This window comes from Scomber scombrus, chromosome 13 (assembly GCF_963691925.1).
Source record: "Scomber scombrus chromosome 13, fScoSco1.1, whole genome shotgun sequence".
Lineage (NCBI taxonomy): Eukaryota > Metazoa > Chordata > Actinopteri > Scombriformes > Scombridae > Scomber > Scomber scombrus.
The window spans coordinates 25,771,164-25,787,507 of NC_084982.1; the positions used below are offsets into that span (position 1 = coordinate 25,771,164).

Below are 16,344 nucleotides of genomic sequence, written 5' to 3' on the forward strand. Positions count from 1 at the left end.
AGCTGATAAGTTTGTTAAATTACACATGAAGTGGAACCTATTTTTTAATTATTACTGGAGGTGTCTTTTAGCAATTTAGCTGGATATTGATACTTAACCGTTTGTCAGGAAGCACGGAGTTATTTACATGTGACACCGCCGGTTTAGTGTGTCTCTCTCTCTGGTGGGAACAAAAACTTGAGTACATTTATGCTTTCTTTAAGCAGCTTTTAAGTGCCTCACCATGCTGTTAATTATTGGGTTATTAGTGTGAAATCTCATATGATGCTGCTTTCATATTTGTCTCCTTTTTTATGTATTCTGTGAGTTTAAAATCTAATGGAAACTGGAGCTGAGGTCACCCTGATTTATTAAGACTATTTTACCTCAAAGTTCTTTAACTTAAGGTGCATAACTATGTTCCCTGCAAGAGTAAGGAATCTGCACAGGCTGCTACAGTTCAGACACACACGTTGGTGCTCTGCTTCATGTGGAAAAGCCTCCTCCAGCTCCAGACTGGTTTTGGGCATCGAGACCAGCTGTGATGACACTGGAGCTGCTGTGCTGGATGAGACAGGAGCGATACTGGGAGAGTCTCTGCACTGTCAGACACTAGTGCATCTGAGGTGGGTGTGATTTTTTTATATTCATTCATTAGAGTCATTAAAACAACAGTCAGGAGCTTAAATTAACATTAAAGCAGTTTTTCTTGCTGTAATCATTCATCCTGTTCATACTGACCATTAGAAGATCCCTTCGTAATGTTCTTATAATGTAAGAGATGGAGGACAAAATCCACACTCCTCTCTCTGTGCAAATATAATGTATTTAAAAGTCGATCTGAAGCTAATATGAAGCTTCAGCCGTCTAAATGAGTCACATCAAGTCTTTTATGTTTTAACATTACAGTGTTTTTAGTGCCAAAGTCCCTCTATGTGTTACTATATTTCCACCACAGCTCAACAGGGAAACATTAAGAGGGAATTTGATGCTAAAAATACTGTAAATGTGTCAGATATCACTTGATATGACTAACTCAGACTGCTGAAGCTTTTAAATGACTTATCCACTTGATAAGAATTAGCTATAAAGTTTTTCATATGATTTGATGTTGCAGGTGTGAGAGTGACTCTAAATAAGGCCGTGATTGCAGATGATTTGACAGAGACTGAGAGAATATGTGAAATTGTAGTGAATATTTTAAGGTTATTTTATTTTTATACGTATTTCCAACAAATGCAAAGAGGGTTATGTGTGGGGGGGACAGCTGAGACAGGATCAACATCCTCCACAGTCTAACCTTAGTTAAGTAATAAGATTGAAGATTGACTGTTGTTTTATGACACATAAATAATTGTGAACCTCTCCTTTAATTAAGGTCATTTCTACTGTCTAGGTTTGTATTTTGACGTTTCCGTCCTCTTTCTGCTGCAGGACTGGAGGCATCATCCCCATGGTGGCTCAGCAGCTCCACAGGGAACACATAGAGCGCGTCGTCCAGGAGGCTTTGGACCGGAGCGGCGTTCTCCCGAGCCAGCTGTCGGCCGTGGCAACCACAGTGAAGCCGGGCTTGGGCCTCAGCTTGGGCATCGGCCTCGAGTTCAGTCAGAAGTTTGTGAGGACGCACAACAAGCCCTTCATCCCCATCCACCACATGGAGGCCCACGCCCTCACCGTCAGGATGCTGCAGCCCGTCGCCTTCCCCTTCCTCGTCCTGCTCATTTCTGGAGGTCACTCGCTTCTCGCCGTGGCTCGAGGGGTCGACGACTTTCTGCTTCTGGGTCACAGCCTGGATGAAGCTCCGGGGGACTCGCTGGATAAAGTAAATTCAGCTATTTGTTGCTGTTCATGATGCTCAGTTTGTGAGTATAAACTAAACACATGTTGTTGTTTTTGTTATTTATATGTGTGTGTGTGGATTTGCAGGTGGCGAGACGTTTGTCCCTCGTCAAACACCCGCTGTGCTCCACGCTGAGCGGAGGACGAGCGATAGAGCTTCTGGCAAAGGACGGGGACAGAGCGAGGTTTCCTTTTAGGACTCCTATGGGACAAATGTATGATTGCTGCTTCTCTTTCGCTGGACTACGGAACAACATCACAATGACGATAAAGAAACAAGAGGCAGAGGAAGGTACGAGGACAACACAACAAGCAGCTTAACCCTTTCATTTGTGAATCCAGTGTGATGAACATTTACTCAATTCAAGTCATGGTTCACCCCACTGCCTTCACCTTTATTTAGATTAATAGTTAGATGCATGACCATGGAAGAGAAACTCACGTTGAATAGAGCTTTTTTTCCCACAATAGACATTTGTCACACACTAGACATATTTAAAGACATATAAAAATATCCTGCTTCCACTAATAATGTGAGTGTGTGACATGTTTTTCCACACAAAACGTTCAATGACTTCCTTAAAAATCCTTCAAATGAAATCTACTCCTTCTCACTCATTGAAAAAGTCAAGAATAGGTGTAAAAACAATAAATAGAACAAATCAGACATTTCCAAAAGCTTTCATAAGGAAAAAATTAGGAACAAGCAGAAAATTAAACACTCACAAACTGAGTGAAGATGGACTTTAACTGCTTCTCCCCAATGTAGTTACCAGTTTGTGAACCAGTGGTTTATATAAATGAGATAATATGTATAAAAACTTGTAACATTTCTTCCTTCCCTCTGCAGGTATAGAGCAGGGAACGCTGTTGTCTTGTGTGAACGACATCGCAGCCGCCACGCAGCACAGTGTCGCTGCTCATCTCGCAAAGCGAACACATCGTGCCATCTTGTTCTGTAAGGAGAACGGCCTGCTGCCTTCACACAGTCCCACCCTGGTGAGATACAGTAGCTTCTCTTTTTATTTTTCACACACACACACACACAAACACATACACACACACACACACACACACACACACACACTTTGCTTGCTGCTGCCAGAAATACTCACGAAAGCACCAAATGTGGATTCATCCGCTACTGAAAATAGTCCCTAAAGATGCAGCATTTCCAACTGTTTAATCAATCACAATCAGTCTTTATTTATATAGCGCCAAATCACAAGGCACTTTTCACATAGAGCAGGTCTAGATTGAACTCTTTAACTTAATTTATAGAGACACAACATTCCCACATGAGCAGCACTTAGAGGAAGCGGCTATGACAAACTCTCCTTTAACAGGAAGAAACATCAGGCCTTTTTTAAACATGAAGCTATATATTTATGACCTGTTTGAGAACATTGTGGATATAAATTTTAAGTCTGAAGTTTTCATTCTTTTTCCAGGTGCTGTCTGGAGGAGTTGCGAGTAATCAGTACATCCGTAAAGCCATCTCCATCATCACCGAGACGACGGGCCTCCAGCTGCTCTGTCCTCCTGCTAAATTCTGCACTGATAATGGAGTGATGATTGCATGGTGGGTATCTCGAAGTAATGATCAGTAAAAAAGCTTTGAGGCAGATTTTCCTCACAGTGAAGTTTGTTAATTTTTTTTTTTTGTGTTAAATCAGGAACGGCGTTGAGCGTCTGAGAGAAGGGAAGGGGATCCTGCCTCCAGATGTGGATGTAAGCTACGAGCCAAAGTGAGTCGACACCTGATATTTCAATTAAGAGTCGATTAAGACACCAAATCAAACTTTTATCAACATCAGCTGATATAAACGTTGTGTTTCAGGGCTCCGCTGGGTGTGAACATGATGGAGGAAGTGAAGGCAGCAGCCATCAGGTTACCGTCCATCAGGATGAAGATCCCCAACTGACAGACAGTGAAAAAAGTGTTAATCACTCATAGATTCATCCAGATTAATAGTATATACTATGTATATGTTTGATAATAATGTATAAAAGAATATTACACAGATATTTATTAATAAATGTGTTTTTCTACCAAATAAATCTCAGTTTTTTCTTTGCTACATTTCAGTTTTTGAACAATTAAGCCACAATTTTTAATGTCAATAAGAGAGATTTAGTGCAGTCGCTGCTGTGTTACAATAATTAAAATGCTTGTAATCTTTTTAAATCACAAACTACAGGTATGTGACCCAGATACTGACAGTCTCAGCTCCTCTGGTTGTTGAATACTGTTACACCACAGCCGAGGGGGAAACCCGTGGTCCACCAGCAACAAAGAGGTTCAGCCCTTTAAAGGTTTTATTTAACCCTCCTGTTGTGTGTTGACTCAGATGTATCATGACTAAACTTTAACATATATCAGTCTGTAATAATCCATCAAACATATTTCCCTCTGATCTTAAATTTAGTCAAAATAATTCTGAATTTCTTCTTTTTTTAAAGTCAAATTGAGCTATAATTAAATTTAAATTAAGCCTATTGACCATAATTTCCCAAAAATATGTGTACAACTTGTGATAATAAGTTAGAATGAAGTTGGCTAAAACACAAAGGATTGGGTGATAATTTAAACCTTTATGTTTTATAAACAGTCAGATTTGACCCAGGAGGACAGGAAGGTTAAGTTTGACTTCAGAGTGAAGTACAGTAAAAAAAAATAACAAACTAAAAGGAACTAAAACTAAACCGTCCTGAACTTCCCTACTCAGAAGAAATGACGAACAAAAAGACAAATCACTAACCAAACTTCCTAATGTGTCCCAACATAAACAAAAAAGCTCACTACTCACCTCTACAGAACTTAATACAGAACAGATTTCACAATTTGACATGTTCGTTAACTATCTCAAAGAGCTACCTCAGTGGAATAAGAGTAATTGGCTGTCATTGATAGGCTGATATAAAGAGGTGAGAGTCCAGTAAACGTCCACATCAGTGAATCTAGGAGCTTTTTTCCACAGTGACACTTCTACAAAAAGGTGTTTCAGGCTGTAAGTTGGCCTTTTTTTGTCTTGTCACATCAGGAAAAGCACAGGTGTCACTGATAACGTTTAACAATGGGGCCGTTAAATCCAAGAGCCCCAGTAAGTCAGGACAATGAGCCTGAAACTGAAGCAGTTAATTGGAGTTTAGACATTATTTATTGTGTTATTTGTGCCTTTGACATTTCAAAATGTCACAAAAAGTTGTGTTATTTCCTTCCTCTCCATAAAAGAACATGTTTATTTGGATTTATAGATCAAGTATTTGATTAATATCTAGGGTGATAACTCTTTTTAAACCTATGACAGTTTTTCTATAGTATTGTTGCTCCTTTATGGCCTGAATGCACTTTAAACTGATTTTACACAGCAACCCATTCACGTTGTATTTGCTGAATTAAAGTGGGAGGCTGTGGATCTTTTTTAAGAGGGAAACTTGTATTTACTTTATTTATTTATTTTCATTCACAAGTCCAATCTGGAAATGTAAACAAGGTTTTACTGCATCCTCTAATACAAATGTACCTTTAACACGTTACATATTTTCGTGTTATAATGACAAACATTTCTTGTTATTAGGCTACTAGACACTAATTATTCTGTTATAACAAAAAATGTCTCTTATTATACAACTCTATCTTGTTATATCACAATGCTCTCTCATTATTTCACCAAACAAATCTCATTAAAACCAACTTTTCTTTAAATAACATACATTGATAAGTTGTTATAATAAGAAACTTCCATATCGCTAAAAACAAGAAAAAGATACTACGGCAATATTGTAGCTTACATTGGCTAGAAAAAGTTTTAAAAAAATAAATAGTTTATAGTTTCCGGTTAACAAAAACTTTTTTTTTTTAAATGCTGTCATGGTGGCAGCAATAGACTGCAGTACAAGTCTGTTATACCTATTAAGAACAAAAACATTATTACACCTTTCTGCCACTGTCTGAAAAATTAACAGTATGCACTTAACAAAGTATTAACTTAAGGGATTTTGTGTTAGGTTTCATTATAATATTTATGCTATCATACACTCTTTGATACTGAAACTATCTGATAACCTTTCTGTCGAATCTCTGTCCAGCAGATTAAAGATGTCTCCTCTGTTACTGCTGAACTGCGCCCTCTACTGGTCAGTTTATGAACAAGCAGCTCTGCAGACAGTGAGAGTGAATTTCCATGATGACAAAAAACGAAACACATTTATTAAGGAACGTAGAGAGTAAACACTGAAATAAGAACACTAGTTAGTCATTTAATCAGTGATTGACAACTTCAGGTCAGGAAATCAATCACTCAACACTAAAACTGTTTAACTTATCAGCTAAACTTCAATCGCACGCTCTTATCTTCAGCTTACTCATACTTTCTTTCTCTTTCTGGGTAAAAAAAACTCCATGAATAATGAATCAGTGGCTGCAACTAAACAGAAAAGAAAAGGCTGAATGACATGAAATAGACAGTATGGCTTCTTTTTATTCTGTTACTTAATACAAAAATACAAAGACAATCATGAATAGCTGTAAACATGTCTGACAACAATACATACATACATACATGTGCTTGTTTTTTAGTTTTTTAATCAATTATATTCAAACTTCTCCATTAAAGCCACATTTCATTTATTTTTAAACACATTTTAATTGGAGTATTTTACAAACATGTTGCAGTCGCCTCTCTGTGAAGCAGCTGATAATTGGGAAAGGGGATTTTTTTTGCAGAAAAAAAGGGCAATTATTTCACAGGAAGGTGGAAAGTTTGGAGCTGTCCTGTGTGTTCTCTGTGTGCTGCGACTTCTGTATCTGAGATGCAAAAAAAGCCAAAACTATACATATATATAAAAAAAGAGGAATAAAACATGTCAAACACTAACATTTAGTGGTATTTGCATGACAGTAAATGCTTGCTCAGATGTTAAAAGATGTTCTTCCTTGCAAAGTTTAATACTTGAGACTACTATGAGAGTCTCATGTGCTGCTTTGGAAAGTCGTCTTTAGGACTTGAAAAAGTTATTTTCTGTCAGATCTTTAAAGGAAAAATCCACCCAGAAACTTTTCAACACTTTCTTGTACCTGCCTCTCACCCTGCAGCTAATTCCCCTGTATTTCTGATGGCATGTAGGTGATTGATGTCTGTGTTTTTATCACTTTTACTATCTTTTCGTAGCCCAAAGCCTTCTGAGCAGTACAAAATATTTAGGTCTGGTGCCAAGCCCCTTTAAAGGAGACTTACTTTTTATACTTTTACGATATCAGATGTTAAAGATTGTCAAATACTCAAAACTTGAGGTGAATATATGTATAAATGCTCCCTGAAAGTCTGCTCTGAACACTACGTTTGTAAAGTTATCTCTACTTCCTCTTCGTGATGACGTCAGATTGTTGCTACGGTTGATACAATAGTTGTTTTTAAGTTGTCTTCTGTCATATTACGGATCAGATTCAAGTTAAAAAAAACACATAAGTGCATTTAAGAAGCTGACATGTTGAGTAAAGAAGGAGAAAAAAGAGTGAAACCCTGTTTTAACCAATCAGAGCAGAGTAGGCTTATTTAGGAGGCGGGTCTTAAAGAGACAGGAGCTAAAACGGCCTGTTAAGAGACAGAGGCTGAAGTGAGAGGCTGCATAAAGGGCCAGTATAAGATAAATAGGGAGTTTTTAACTGGAAATCATGCAAAGATATTTCCGTAACAGCTCTAAAATATCCACATAGACCTGGAAATGTGTATGATACATCCTCTTTAAGATGCCACATTTCTCTCTAGATACCCCACATTGAAGTGAAACTGAAAACATCCACCACAGAGGAGGCCGAAGCATTTTCTTTTATACTCCCACGGTCATCAAAGAGGACACTGTGGGAAGAGTAGAGTAGGAAACTCCCGCTGAAGTGGAAGTGATGAGACATGCTGAAGTAAAGTAGGCAGAACAAAAGCTTAAACTTTCATTACAACGTGAAAAAAACAAACATCTGAGGGTGGATTTTCCCTTTAAATTTATTACCTATTCCCATTTTCTACCTAAAAAACAAACAAAAAACGAGCCGCTCTCGACCACATTAAAGCTCATCATGCTCATAAATATTGTACTCCTTCGCGCTGATGTGTCCGTCTTTGTTGCCGTCGTTCTTGTGGAAAATATCATTCAGTATCTCCTCGTAGAAAGGCTCGTCGCGGGGCTTCCCATCTTTTTCAAACTCCAGCTTTAAGTATTGTCTCACCTGAAAATAAATGAAACAACTATCAACAATCCAGACAAAGTAATAATATTCTTTATATTTAGATTATTACAACGTTATTCATACCTCAACTCATGTTTTTTTAGTATTGTTTGGAGCTATTTGTTGTTCTTGTAAGATTCAACAATTAAACATTTATTCAATTAATCTTTGTTGCTGTTAGTTTTCTTATTCTTGTAGACACAGCACAGCATTGGCCTGGACATAACATACAGTATATAACACTCAAATCAAACTTCCAAGAATCTCAGATAACCAGGTTGCAATTACAATGTCATAAGCAAATACAGAAGAGTCTGAGGCTTAGTCAAGGACAATTGTCGAAAGATTATGATGACAGACGTGATTATCTTGTGCCAGTTTGTTCTAGTAGGTGAGTTTGTCACTTATTCTTGGACAGAAAGATGTTCTTCCTTTGCAGCATACGTCACAATATCATACAGTCTGGAACAATATAGCAGTCACAACAGCATCCTTCTCATATCGTGCAAAATGTCCATGTTGCTGTTAGTTTGATTATAACATTAGTATAATTTTTAGTTAATTTGAGTACTGGTTATTGCTTTTAGTTTTAAGGTACTGGGCAGTTTGAGCATACTATAGATGAATCTGTTTATACAGGAAGGCAGCTGTTGCTCTTTATCTGCTTACTTGGGGGGAAAAAAAAGGTAAAATAAATGGCACAAAACTTCAAGCTTGCCTTGACAACGCTGTTATTTCCTTTGTGTAAAATTCATTCCTTTGCTGCCTCAGTGGCTGTTTGATTTTGACTTTATTTCTTTATTTTTTATTTTCAGATTAAGCACAAATCTCCTCTACAAGTATCAATATGGTGCTTGGTTTTGGTTTTACGCTGCCATAAAGATCTACTGTGGTAAAAAGAAGAAGCCATTAATAAGTTAAACGTAAAGCGATTTATAGCCTAAACTACTAACTTTCTTGGAATCATCAATCAATGTTTATGATGTGAGATAATGAGATAACACAAACAAGTGTGGCCTTCAGTCTTTATGAGTCGGTCAGATACGGTCGAGTTAAATTCTTGGTAAGCTGTTAGATTAGAAATTTGGTCCCAAAAAAGAGGGGGGGGGGGGTTTGTTTCTTGTCCAATTTAAAATTCAAATGAAGACGCACTGCGATGGAGAAATATGCTTTTACCTGTTGGATAACAAGGTTTACTGTGTATCAGGTGGTTTGTGCTTATTTAAATAATTTATTGATGTGATAAGGGACATAAATAAATATTAAGAGTTAAGATGAGAAGATTGATACCTCTCTCATATAAAAAGTGTGGTTTCTCACTCGTCAAGTGGTGAGAAAGCAAAAATAAATTTCCCATCATGTCAAACTGTTTCTTTAATTTCAGTTCTGCTTTGTTAACTGGTGAGCTACGTGTGTTTTTGTGTGTGTGTGAGTATCTGTATCTGAGGGTTTAGGGGTTTGTATAAAGTGTGTTTATATATAATTGGGTAGGTGAGGATATTTATAATACCTCTGTGATTGTATGTAAGTTTGTGGTTGAGTAATTTAAGTCGACCAAATTCATGTAATTTAATTTCTAAAAGGAAAGATAACTATGTTGAAAGGTTAAATGTAGTGTGCTCAAACCTTTGCTCACTTTAATAAAAAAAAAATAAAAAAAAAAAAAGACCTTCATTGTTGCAGTTTTGTGCTTGATTTATGTGAAAATGAATGTAAAATGTAAATGAATGTGTATTTTTTGCCCTGCGTATTAATCCCACTATGGTTCTTCAGCCTGTTTTCATGCTTCTAACTCATAGTTACCTCTTCCTTTGTGAGACTTTTGTCTTTATTCAGGTCCATGTTCCCGAAGGCCTCCATGCTGCGAGGTCCTCTGGACACGGAGAACAGCTCCACCTCAAACACCACCGTGGCGTTCGGCGGCACCGGACCTGTTTCAGTGTATCATTAAAAAAAACCTGAATATCAAGATTTCAAATGTAAATAGACTACATGGGTTAAAGTTACTACAAGGAACTTTTTAAATTTGTGTTGAGTTAAGCGCCCCCCGTGGACAAAAGTGGTAGTGTTCTTCTAGGATGAAGAGTACATTTCCCATGACCACCTTGTGTATTAAAGATCTTGGCTTAATGCATTTGTTTTGGAAGTATGAAAAAGAAAGACACTAATTATTTTAAATCACAGCTTTTTGCAGGATGTTATCTTATATATAAGATTAATAATAGTAATATTTGGCAATGTGGCACCTTCCTGCAGGGTTATGTGGAGGTTTTTATTTGTTCTGTAGAAAGTAAACGCTGTGAAACCATTAGAAAATAAGTCTCTCTCTCTCTCTCTCTCTCTCTCTCTCTCTCTCTCTCTCTCTCTCTCTCTCTCTCTCTCTCTCTCTCTCTCTCTCTCTCTCTCTCTCTCTCTCTCTCTCTCTCTCTCTCTCTCTCTCTCTCTCTCTCTCTCTCTCTCTCTCTCTCTCTCTCTCTCTCTCTCTCTCTCTCTAAAAATCACTCAGGAAGCCGACTACAAGTCTAACTTTACTTTCATAACCACTAAAAAAAAAAGTTCCTTGTGGTAACTTTAACAATAGTATAATCAGTACTTACAATTATTGGTGTTTATATTGCTCCATCTCATAGGCTGGAATATTTCAAGAAGGAAAACAGTTGTTGCATTTCAAGAGAAACACTATTTACTGTGTTTAATTGGTTGGTGGTTCAGTATGAAGGTAGAATAAATACAAAGAAAAGCAGACCATGATTTGCACTTGGTGAACTGTAAAAGCAAAATAGTAATTACAACTTGCAAGGACAGTACAGTTTTGCAAGCATGAAATTACAGTTGCCATTGTTTTTTTTTGCAGTCTTGCAGATCAGAAGTCACAATTGCAAACTCCAAAATACAGTTTCACAAGTTGTGAAAGTCATTGTCTGCTTTTCTTTGTATTTATGGCACGATTGTAGCTTCATAGTTCAGTGACATTTTTAGACTCTATGATAAAATGAACAATATATATGGAGGCCCTGAGATGCAAAATACATCACACAATATTTTAGAAAACATAAAAAATAAATAAATCAGAAAACAAAACAAAATTTCATATTTTCACATCTGAAAAATATGTTGTGTTTTCTGCTTTGTTGTATTTTCTTTAACGCTGTTGTGTTTTGTAAAATGTTAATGTGTTCTCTGAAATATTATGTTTCTTAAACACTGACTTGTTATTATGTTTTCTAATTTGTTAATGCTAAAATGTTGTTGTGTTTTGCACGTCAGAGCCACCGTACCAACAACTACTAACTGCATAAATATGAGAATAACGGGAGTGGTAACTTTGCAACTTTTCTGAGCAGCGATTTGGGTTCAAGAACACAAATCAGAGATAAAACATATTAATTCAGCAAGAAAAGAGAAGAATCTAACTGGAGCAACATGCAATTAAAGATGTTAATCTTTGTTAATTTGGAGAAGAAAGAAGAAGGAACAGAGCAGCTCCATTTGCAGCTGTTCAAGAGTGAGTTTACATTCAGCAGCATTTAGCCTGACTGTATATTAACTGGTGCAGGGGGCAAGATGCAAACTCAGCAAACCCATTTCCTCCACAGACAAAGACAGAAATCAGAGTACAGACTAGATTATAACGTCATCAGGTCATCCCAAACCAACATGAAGAGCTTTGCAGAGGATAGCAGTTAAAGATGAAACACTTATCAGATGTTAGTTACCCATACAAGTGCTCCGACGCATGTGAGAAAAGAGTGACAGGAAGTAGAGACCTTAAAACCTTTGTGCATGCTTTCAGTGTACATGCCATGAGGAGATGAGTAGCAAACACTGCGAGGGGGGGAGGTGATGCCCTTTCAGTTTAAAGAGCTGTAAAAAGAAGACAAGACAGCGTGAAGGCAGCTTTTCCAACTCAGAAACAATATCATATAATACAGCTGGTCAGTTTGAAAGAGTGAATAAAAAGTTATTTATTGTTTATAACTCATTAATCACAACATACTGTGACTGCCACATACATTTATTTATCTAAAAAAACATAAAAATCAACCTGTGTTACTTTTCTTATTTAAATAACAGATTCCAGGTTGCATTTTTTAATGGATTTACAGTTTATGTATCATGAAAATCATCCTTTAAATTGATTTTGTATGATTTATTAGTTTAATGAGACATAAAGGCAGAAATTAAAAGGGCTCTTAAAGGGCCGGTACGTCTTTTTTCCACACTAAAAGGTCAGTTTAACGCTCAAACTATGAGAACAATTTGCAGTTTAATGTCTTCTGTGCTTCTGGAGAAACTTTTGCAGATCTGAGATATAATAATAATAATAATAATAATAATAATAATAATAATAATAATAATAATAATAATAATAATAATAACCCAGATGATGTCATAGTGTTATCTTGACACAGACTAAGGGTGTGGCGTTTCAAAGACGTGGATGTTTGCCAGGAAGTGAGGGTCTAATTACATGTTTATGTCATTTGGGTCGAATGATAGAGATGTGAAAGGTGTGTTTACAGCTAAGGTCAATGCAAGACAGTTTCAGTGCAGTCGACTAAGGGTTAAAAATACTGTGCATTGAAAATATATCACTGTATCCAGTAAATGTGGGTTTAATCTGTATTTTGGGTGATGTAAAGCAGCCCTCTTTCCTCTCTCCCTTTCCTCTTTATCTCTCCTTTCTCCCTCTTTACTCTCTCTCAACACCAACCGGTCGAGGCAGATGGTCGCCCACCTAGAGCCTGGTTCTACCTGAGGTTTCTTCCCGTTAAAGGAGAGTTTTTTTCTTGTCACTGTCGCCAAGTGCTTGCTCCTGTGGGAATGTTTGGTCTCTTTAAATTAAGTGCTGTGATTTGGCACTATATAAATAACGATTGATTTAAGTCAGATATATCGGAGCCTTCAGAAAAATGTGAGTTGGTGAGTTTGTGAGAAGGTTAATGTGACCTTTATTCACAAGTCATAATTATGCTATAATATGCTATGAAAGCTAAATAGCGATAAATTGTATCAAACTGCATTATGGGAAATGTAGGACCCTGTGTTTTTAGACTTTGACCAAACCTAGGGACTAAACATCAGGATATTTTGGCCTCTGCTGCATCAATTTTTATTTATCAATCCCTTAACTTTGTATAAGTACAACACCATCTTGTGCATTGAAAATATAAACCCCATATCCAGTAAATGTGGGTTTAATCTCCATTTTGGGTAACTTAAAACAGCCCTCTTTACTCATGAAGCGATGACTCGGATATATCTGAGCTTTCAGAAAAGTTTCCTAGTCGTAATTATGACTTGAAGGTTGATGTGATCTCTGTTCACAAGTCAAAATCTCATAAGTATGATACGCCATGAAAGCAGCATGGTAATAAATTATATTGAATTGCATTATGGGGAATGTAGGACCCAGTGTATTTAGAGTTTGAACCAATCTATGAGGGTATTTTGGCCTCTGCTGCATTTTAAAAGTGTTTCTTTACATCAGTCCCTCGACTTTATGGAAGTACAACACCAACTTGTTGCAGGATCCTTCTGATATAATGTAATTTTGTGTATTTCTGCAGTTTTATCAGTCACGTGTAAACTACAGCTACAGACTCTCAAGAGTGGTTGTATGAAATCTATAAAGCTGTTTCATCATCTTAAACTAAAGTATAGATGATTGTGTAGTTGATAAAAACCTTAAAACCACATTAACTCTGTGGGTAAAAAACACTGTCTGTTACATGTGATTACCTTTGCCTGCTTCTCCAAAAGCCAGGGTGGGTGGGACCGTTATCTTCCTCTTCTCTCCTGCACACATATCCATCATCCCAACGTCGAGGCCTTTGATGACTTGACCCACACCCAGCACGAACCACTGAGGGTGTCCAGTTTTATCAGATCGACTGAAACATTTTTAAGAAAGTACAAAGAGGACACAGCATGCTATCAATCAATCAATCAATCAATCAGGCTTCACATGAATGGGATTTGCAGCTATGGAAACTATGATTTTACTCCATAGATTCAGCTAAATCTGTTAAAAATAGGCCTAAAAGATTATAGATTTTTGTATTTCTACACTTTCAAATGTTAATCTTTAAGCTGCAATCATATAAAGGGCTTCACATTTTGCACTTAAACTCCAAGTCTTAATCAATCAATCACTGCATTTATAAAAAAGGGACCATTGCATGTAGACTTTTAACATATATAAAGTGGCTTTGCAAATACTTCTTTTTAAAGTTTTAAGCAGTTTTCCTTCTCATGCAACCAACCTGCAGTAGAACTGGGTACCATCTTTGGCGAGGAACCCATCATAGTGCACATTCATCAGATCTCCTCTCTTGCTCTGCTGCTCGCATTGCTCGGGTTTAAACAAAACTTCAATCTTCACGTCCTCGTCCAGCTCTTGTGCTGTGACCCAAACAGACCATAAAGTGAGCTGAGAGACTATAAAGAGCCACCATGTGCAGCTTACAGACTTCCACATCATGCCGCTGTGTGTGTCTGCGTGGCAACTTTCTGCAAGTGACGTTTCAACACACAGGAGATTTTTTGCAGCTGATGAAATATTGGGAGTTTTTATCCCTGAGTTGAGACTGTCAGGAAGTTTCTGCTTCCTGGTGCGTTCAAGACCCCTCCTCCTTAAATACTATCTCTCATTGGACAGGAGGAGCTTGCTGAAGGAAGTACTACTCATCCAGAGTGTAAACTTTATCTCTTTTATTTCATTTTCCTTTTTAAATCTATTTTGAGCTAGTTTTTTTTAAACTCTTAACTTTTAATAAATATTTTCTCCTTTATTTATTTACTAATTTTTTATGTATTTTATTTTCTATTCTTTTATATTTATTTAATTATATTTTTTGTTCTTTTATTTTCTCTTATTTATTTATTTATTTTTTATTATTATTTTTCATTTATTTAATAATGCATTTGTTTATTCATTTATTATTATTATTTATTTAATTGTTTGTTTTTATTATTATATTTTCTCTTATTTATTTATTTTTTATTATTATTTATTTTTCATTATTATTTATTATTTATTATTTATTATTTATTATTTATTATTTATTATTTATTATTTATTATTTATTTATTATTTATTATTTATTATTTATTATTTGTTATATTATTTCCTCCTATATTATTTTTACTTTATTTACATTTTTAAAAACATTTTTATCATTCTTATTGTTTCCTGTGTTGGTCTCAGTTTTTGTTGTCACTCATTCTGTCTTATTATCAACTGTGAAGAACTTTTAACTAATTTAACTTGAAAGCTGCTATATAAATAAAGTTTGATTGATTGATAAACTCTGCCTGACAGACTAAACTCAGGGTAAGACATCAGGCATACATAGACTTAATGCATGCCTGATGTGGGAAATAAGTAAAAAAAAAAAAAAGAAGATTAAGACTTTAACAAAGGATTATTTTCATTATCAAATGATATGTTGGTTATTTTGTTGATTAATCAATAGTTTAAAAAATAGACTAACATTTCAGAAAATGGTGAAAAGTGCTGATCACTGTTTCCTAAAGCCCAAAGATACCAGAAAAAAACTCACATTTAAGAAGCTGGAAGCAAGATATTTACCTTTTTTTTTGTATGTGTCTTAATCTTTATTTATGTTATATTAATATTATTATTAGTAGTATGTATGATAATAACACAATTGATGGCACTTTAAATTATGCTATGGTGTGAGGAGATTAAAGTATCCCTAATTGTGTGTAGCCAACATAATGATTGTTAGGTGCAAATGTAGAAAAAAGCCTGTCTATCAGCCTGTAAATGGTGTGGCAGCAACATACATACAGTTCAAATTAAAAAATTAAAAAATTGTACCTTAACATGCTCTGCCATCAGACTGTGCTGAAGTAATGTCTGTGGTTTTATTTTAGACTGTGTGCGTTTTTTAAAGATATGTTTTAGATATTGCAGTCCATTTTTACTGGCACCTTTTGCACACTGAGTATCTTATTATAATTTATTACTTACATATCACATATATTTGTTTTATTAGTACGATTTTTTTTGTAATAAGTTTTTTCCATTGGATAGTTAGAGATGTGTTTCTATGTGATGTTATGTGTTGCTTTCTTAAGTGTGGATGTAGCTGCTGTAAACCAAGCAGTTTCCTGTGAAGGATCAATAAAGTAGGTAATAAGTATCCATCTATCTCAGGGGGGTCAAACTCATTTTAGTTGAAGGGCAACATACAGCCATATTTCATCTCATGTGGGCCGGACCATTAAAATCCACTGCAGAATAACCTATAAATAATATGTAATATATATAA

At 36.0% G+C, this 16,344-nt stretch overlaps 2 protein-coding genes across 2 annotated transcripts; one reads left to right on the top strand and one right to left on the bottom strand.

Annotated features, from left to right (window-relative positions):
• Positions 1 to 326: 326 nt before the first annotated feature.
• On the top strand, positions 327 to 3,798 carry osgepl1 (O-sialoglycoprotein endopeptidase-like 1). The gene is made up of 7 exons (XM_062431988.1): positions 327 to 605; positions 1,414 to 1,801; positions 1,906 to 2,110; positions 2,669 to 2,817; positions 3,270 to 3,400; positions 3,495 to 3,566; positions 3,659 to 3,798. The coding sequence occupies exons 1-7, from the start codon at positions 397 to 399 to the stop codon at positions 3,741 to 3,743; spliced, it is 1,239 nt and encodes a 412-aa protein (XP_062287972.1). The 5' UTR covers positions 327 to 396; the 3' UTR covers positions 3,744 to 3,798.
• A 2,809-nt stretch (positions 3,799 to 6,607) lies between these two features.
• Positions 6,608 to 14,529, bottom strand: fkbp7 (FKBP prolyl isomerase 7). The gene is made up of 4 exons (XM_062431791.1): positions 14,311 to 14,529; positions 13,787 to 13,938; positions 9,848 to 9,975; positions 6,608 to 8,044 (listed from the first exon to the last, which is right to left on the bottom strand). Exons 1-4 carry the CDS (start codon positions 14,526 to 14,528, stop codon positions 7,883 to 7,885), a joined length of 660 nt encoding a protein of 219 aa, XP_062287775.1. The 5' UTR covers position 14,529; the 3' UTR covers positions 6,608 to 7,882.
• Between the last annotated feature and the right edge of the window lie 1,815 nt (positions 14,530 to 16,344).

Excerpts from the sequence above, each read along its gene's own strand:
- osgepl1 (XM_062431988.1), top strand. The coding sequence starts at position 397 with ATGTTCCCTGCAAGAGTAAGGAATCTGCACAGGCTGCTACAGTTCAGA. Across the intron at positions 1,802-1,905 it reads CGGGGGACTCGCTGGATAAA|GTGGCGAGACGTTTGTCCCT; the intron begins GTAAATTCAGCT and ends GTGGATTTGCAG. Across the intron at positions 2,111-2,668 it reads GAAACAAGAGGCAGAGGAAG|GTATAGAGCAGGGAACGCTG; the intron begins GTACGAGGACAA and ends TTCCCTCTGCAG.
- fkbp7 (XM_062431791.1), bottom strand. The coding sequence starts at position 14,528 with ATGATGTGGAAGTCTGTAAGCTGCACATGGTGGCTCTTTATAGTCTCT. Across the intron at positions 13,939-14,310 it reads GGTACCCAGTTCTACTGCAG|TCGATCTGATAAAACTGGAC; the intron begins GTTGGTTGCATG and ends AAAATGTTTCAG. Across the intron at positions 9,976-13,786 it reads TTTTGGAGAAGCAGGCAAAG|GTCCGGTGCCGCCGAACGCC; the intron begins GTAATCACATGT and ends ACACTGAAACAG.